This window comes from Cololabis saira, chromosome 18, assembly GCF_033807715.1.
Source record: "Cololabis saira isolate AMF1-May2022 chromosome 18, fColSai1.1, whole genome shotgun sequence".
NCBI lineage: Eukaryota > Metazoa > Chordata > Actinopteri > Beloniformes > Belonidae > Cololabis > Cololabis saira.
Genome location: NC_084604.1, coordinates 27,231,953 through 27,238,333, shown reverse-complemented (window position 1 = coordinate 27,238,333; position 6,381 = coordinate 27,231,953). Strand labels below are relative to the sequence as shown.

At 40.5% G+C, this 6,381-nt stretch overlaps 1 protein-coding gene across 1 annotated transcript; it reads left to right on the top strand.

Annotated features, from left to right (window-relative positions):
• Positions 1–3,340: 3,340 nt before the first annotated feature.
• Positions 3,341–6,001, top strand: tcf21 (transcription factor 21). Its single transcript, XM_061746847.1, has 2 exons — positions 3,341–3,907; positions 4,633–6,001. The coding sequence occupies exons 1-2, from the start codon at positions 3,476–3,478 to the stop codon at positions 4,720–4,722; spliced, it is 522 nt and encodes a 173-aa protein (XP_061602831.1). The 5' UTR covers positions 3,341–3,475; the 3' UTR covers positions 4,723–6,001.
• Positions 6,002–6,381: the final 380 nt, after the last annotated feature.

The following is a 6,381-nucleotide window of genomic DNA, read 5'->3' as shown; positions in this document are numbered from 1 at the left end:
CAAGGTGTATACATGGCTTTTAAAAATTCAATATCAGTCGGATTAAGGCAACATTTCGACGTTAGTGCATGTAAACGTACTGACTCTACATCTGTCTGCCGTGGTGAAGAAGAAGCTGAGCCTGTTAGTGCATGTAGACATACTGAAAAAGAGAACATTTTTAGAGTTGTTTTGGAAGTGTTTTTTCTCTGTTTTTTCTCACTTGCACTTGGATGTAGCAATCCACCTTCAGCAACTATGCTAAACTGGGCGATGGGGGCTGTCAGACTGGGTTACTGGAAGCACAATAACCCAGAGAGAAGAAAACAGCATTTACCCTTTTATCAAACTAACAGAATTTGCCTTCAAAAGTAGGATGGTGATGCAGCTTTTCAAATCAAAGATCCAGACACTTTTCATTGGTGGTCTTTTGAAATTCAAACTATTTGAGTCAGATTATGATAAAGATAATTTTTGCAGAAGCATTAGCTTCAGAAAATTACATAATCAGTCAAAGAAAGTAACTAAAGATACAAAAGAACAAAATTGTTTCCCACTTTTTCAACAGGGTAGCGATATTCATGGTGCAAGCCCATTATTTAAAAACATAACATGCTTGCTGGAGCATCTAAAATGGATTTACTGTTCTTAGAATTTGTATGATCACTTTTCTCTGCATTTGAACAGTCTGAACGGAATTTCAAACGACAGAAAGCAGTTCTTTGTCATTTTTCTTAATGTCATCTTTCTGTAAGCATATAACTGAGGTGCATCTGCGTATGAATGTAAATATGTCCGTGAGAGGGAGAAATAATAACGCCTGGGGGCATCAGGCATCCCCCTTTGTGCCCCCGTGAACGACATCTGGAACCCTTCCCTTCATGGTGACATCACACAACCAGCCTAACCTTTGGCCCCAAACCGGCTAATTAGCAGCATGTCCCTCCATGACTGCCGGGGTCCCCTCTTTTTTTCTCACTCCCCCCCGTCTTCACCTGTTGCCTTGTGTCACTCTAAGTGTGACCGAGGATTTGGGAGGGAAAAACGCTCACTTTATCATTCACATGAAAGGAAGTCGTGGAAAATACCCTCTCAAAAGAGTTATAAGTGTTCAGACTTGTATCTCTTTTATTAGGTTCCACTGCTGACTTTTCTTTATCTTTACCACATGAAAATAAAGCCATTCTGTGTACAAAACACTATTAAGGTTGTATTACATCATGTTTTATTGGAGCACAGGGGAAATGAAAAAGAGCTGCTCGAGTCTTTTTCATGAGCTATTTTGGTTCATCTCCCTCTCCCTGCTTCTCTCTGGTGGATCCCTGTATCTCAAAGGTGATCATCAATCTAACAGACTCTATTATTACTTTTCCACTAAGTGCTTTGATATTCAGCCCACCCAGAAAATAAAGTTGTCTCCTTGCCCTCTTTTCTTTCCCACTGTCCCTCTTCTATGCTTTGTCTAGAATTGGCTTACCGTACTCATTTTGTTGTCCACGTGAATTTCTTTACAAAATGTGTTGACTTCACTGAGTTGAAGTCTTTTCTGTCCTTTTAAAGACGTATCCACTTAAAAACATGCAGCTCAAAGAAAAAAAACGAGTAATTCATTGTGTGTTCCTAAGAGATAAATTAGATAAAGCCTGTTTGGATGTGCCGCAACACCGGAAGGAAAGGGGCAAAAGGTCAAATCCCTGGAGACACCTCTTATCCTCGCAGTCCTCAGCTGTGGAGGCCAAGGGGGCCAGGTTCACACTTAAATATCCTCAGACACCATCCAAACACAATCCTGCATCCCAGTGAGAAAGATCTTCGGTGCCACATTTGACCCATGATTAGTAAAAAAAAAAAACAATGGAACAGTGAATCCAAAGCTATGTGCCATAAATTGTATTCTCTTAATCGTTCCTTTTGTCTTTTTTCTTTTTTTTTGATAAGGCCTTGAGTTGGCCGGTGCATAGAGCATCAGTGTGGAATGATGTGGAAGGCCAAACAGAGGATTGTGGGTCCTGGGTATCCATTTCATCAGAGGGGGCCAAGGCGCCAGTTTGCCATTTGAGAAGTGACACCCCCTTGTCCTTGCACTTTACTCTGGTGAGATGTGCTCAAAAGTCATGTGGACAACTTTGGATTCTACAGAACCCGGCAAGGGCCAGTGGGTTAAAAACAAATAACGCTGATAAAAATCTGAGTGCACATTTGACTAAATTGCACTCTCAATTTTGCAATCTGTGCGTGCAGACTGCTCATGGACATCACTTGAGATGCCTGGCCCACACCTGCCAGGTAAGTGCAGTGGATCCGCTGTCATATGTTAACTTAATGCAGTGTCATCTTTCAATCAGCACACTTCACAGCTGTATAGATATGTTACACTGAGATCAGACATGTACATTTTCATGGCAAAAGCAGGTAACGTTAATTTAACCTTTTCTCAGTCTAACATGTCTATACAGTCGTCCTGCTGCCAAGTGTGCTGATTAAAGGAGGACTCCATTAAGTTTACATATGATAATGAATCCACTGCGATGACCTCGCAGGTGTGGGCCAGGCGAGGTAAGTGCAGTGGGGGAAAATACTCTAAAAGTGGTGAAGTTGGATGGAAAATAACTTTATAGTGCAAATCACTGGATAAATATAACATTTTACATTTTTTCTTTCCCTGATGACGGTCAAGGCACGGCCTCACCTGCCTCCCCTGACTGCACGTCACTGCACGTGCGTTTCAAGTGATGTCCATGAGAAATCTGCGAACACGGATTGCAAAAACTGAGAGCACAATTTAATAAACCGTGTACATGGATTTTTATCAGCTTTACTTTTTTTTTTTTTTTACCCAATGGCCCTTGATGGATTCACAACAACAGTCTCACTCCGGTTTCCTCCCACAGTCCATAAACATGCATGCATATACAGTATGTATGGTCTCTCTCTCTACATATGTGTATGTATATATATATATATATATATATATATATATATATATATATATATATATATATATATATATATATATATATATATATATATATATATATATATATATATATATATATATATATATATATATATATATATGTGTGTGTGTGTATACACATATATAACACGTGTTCAAGCCTTCAGACCTCAATTGGGTCTTTTTTCTGGTACTGTATAGTATATGTAATATAAGGAGTTTTTATCGCATAAATAAATTCAAAAATTGCTCTTTTGTTAGATTAAATCATATATCCAGTATCTTGTGAGAGTAACTCACAAAACGGGGTGACTTTATAGAAGCAAGTCGGATCATCAGCACCTCTGTCTCCTCCCAGCATGGGGTAACGCCCTCCTTGCTCATGAAGATAAAAAACTCTTCCTTTCCACTCTTTCACGCTCGGTTAGTCGTTCATGAACATCCAGGCGTGCTTTCTGCCCACCCCGGTCCACTTCTGTCCATCCTAAAAAAAAATTCAATGTTTTGAAGCCGCCAGGCCGCAGACGCACACGGGTCACCATGTCCACCGGGTCTCTGAGCGACGTCGACGACGAGCTTCTGGACGGCATCCTCAAGTTCGGTAAAGACTCCAACGACAGCACGGAGGAGGAGGAGAGCTCCAACTGCGAGGACGCCGGTGCCGGCGAGGACCGGAGAGACGCGCCGGGGAAGAAGCGCAAGAGCGCGTCCCGCGGCGGCGCGTCCCGCGGCGGCGCGCCGCAGGAGGGCAAGCAGGTGCAGAGAAACGCCGCCAACGCACGGGAGAGAGCCAGGATGCGCGTCCTGTCCAAAGCCTTCTCCCGGCTGAAGACGTCCCTGCCCTGGGTACCGTCGGACACCAAGCTCTCCAAGCTGGACACGCTGCGCCTGGCGTCCAGCTACATCGCGCATCTCCGGCAGATTCTGGCCAATGACAAATACGAGAACGGATTTATCCACCCCGTCAACCTGGTGAGAGGCGGCTGGAAGGCTGTTTTTGAAGGAGTGCTTGGCTGCAGATGTTTCATATTGTTAATGTTGCAGGTATTTGTGGAAATAGGTGCAATGTCTTTTGGAATTTAATTTCTTTAATATCACCAGCTACAATTATTACTATTTTAATCTGGCCTGCAAAAGGCCTCTGATGCTGCTGCGAGTGATAATCTTGTCAGACACGTGGTGGGAAGGATGGGGGGAAAAAAACGAAAAAACAAACTCCTTTACAGAAACTGGTCAAAAGTTGCAAAAGTTGAAAGTTTAGAAATAATGTCGATAGCCCTCATATTAATTGGTTATTTGCATCAAATTTTCTGCAACGGTAATATTTTAAGGCCATGAATAAATATCATGAGAATAAAATAATGTTTCAGTGAGGCCATCATCTCGTAATTTTTTTAAGTAGCCTATTTTTCACACTGAAACAAACAAAAATATTTGAAAATTGGACCAAAAAAAATGAAATACTAAAATAATCAATACCTTATATAATATCTCATTGTAAGGTACTGAATGTGTTGCAGTTAGGTCGACCCAACATGTTATAAATGTTAATAAGATTATTGTATAATTACAGGTAAAATAAGCTACAGGCTTAACAACATTTGCGTATGGTGTTTTTTTATGAAGAACAATTTTGTTAGACTTGGATTTACTTGATTGTACGATAATATCTTAATCGATCTTATTTTGCTCTGCAGACGTGGCCTTTCATGGTTGCAGGGAAACCGGAGAACGAATTGAAGGAGATGCTGAACACGACCCGGTTGTGCGGAACAACAGCGTCCTGATGCAAAGGAGTGGACACTTTTGTATATATATATATACATTTTCAAGGATTTTCCGAATAAGAAAAATGCTTTTGACTGACATGCAGGTCTCATCTCTGCAGACTTTGAGTGGGAATAATGGAGCGAGTTCATCCTCTCTCCTTCGTTCCTGTAATGGGAAAAAAAAATAATTTTATTTAAATACATTTTTCTCACATGCTGTCTTTGCTGGTTCAAAGATAATCTTTGTTCTTTAAACTGCTTTTTGTAGCATGCAGTTGCAATTTTTGCATTTTACCCCTGCAGGCCTGTTTGCGACTGCTTCTCGATGGATGGATATGCACATGAACATTACAACTGTCCAATCTCTCAACTTGCTGTACAGGTTGCATGTATATAAAATATATTTGTATGACTTTTATACCCTGTGTACTGAATGCTTTTTTTAAATTGAACTTTTTATAACACTTATTTTCCTGTGCGGGCCATGCTTTGACCCGGTAACCTCTGTTATCAGCCCTCTCCTTCAGGACACCAGAACCTGAGCACCAACAAAGCGTGAGTGCAGATAAGTCACTCTGTGTTGTTTGTGAAAGATAACAGCAAACTAGTTCCAGTTATATAAACAAACGTTTGGCTGCGAAGATTCTTCGGGGCCACAAATATATTTGGGGTTCGTGTAATTTAAACAAGTCAAATATAGTTGAATAATTTCAATGACAGCTAAATTCCAAATGAGTAACTTAAATATTGTCCTTTTTGTTCCTTTGAGACATTGCAACATTTGTAAAACTGACATTTTCATAAGATATTTGCTACTACAGCTGAGCTGTGTTATTAGCTACAGGATTTTCATTAGCTGTGGCTTGCCAAACGTCGCAGCGCACTCACATCCATGTCTTGATTGGACGGACTGCTTTGGTCCAGCCAATCAGAAGTGAGGGGCGGAGCAGAGGTCAGAGCAGAAGTACCATGGTAGGGAAGCAGTGCAGTGAGCGGCAGACCCACACAGACCCGTTGTTTCCATTTGCCCGGGTTATGACCGTTGTGTTTACATCATGCCGACAGTTATTTATGCGGTCTGACACACGGCCTCTCTCTCTCGCTTTTTCTCAAAGAAGGATGCTGTAAAAGAAGTGACCGCATACATCAACTTAGTTTTTTTTTTTTTTTTAAATACGTAATCCCTTAACTTTCTTCCCCCTTTGTCTGTTTTTATCGGTTTCTCACAGGGAGTCTCTCTTTCTCCAACAGCCTTAACCATTTTAAGAAAGACTTATTAAAATAGGTATAAATACTATTTTATGTTGCATTTAAATATCATTTTTCCACACTGTTTACCATCTACAATCGGATATATGTGTAGGTGATGTATGCTAGTATGAACAGGCCTGCATTCCCAATAATAATTAATTTCCAGTAAAACATTTAGGACTTTTCCTTGAATTGGTTATTTAGACTGAGATTACTTTATCCTTAAAGAACATCTGAAAAGGATCTCCCGTGGGTAAAAGAAAAAGGTCAAAAGATATTTTAGTGATTTTTCCTGTTTGATTTGGATCGCTTTTAATTTTCTGTGACATTTCAGCTGAACATGAGTTTTTTTTTCCAGCTCTAAGCACAATAAGCACCCACATATTTTCTCACTCGCTGTAACGATCTTTGTTATCACTGATACTT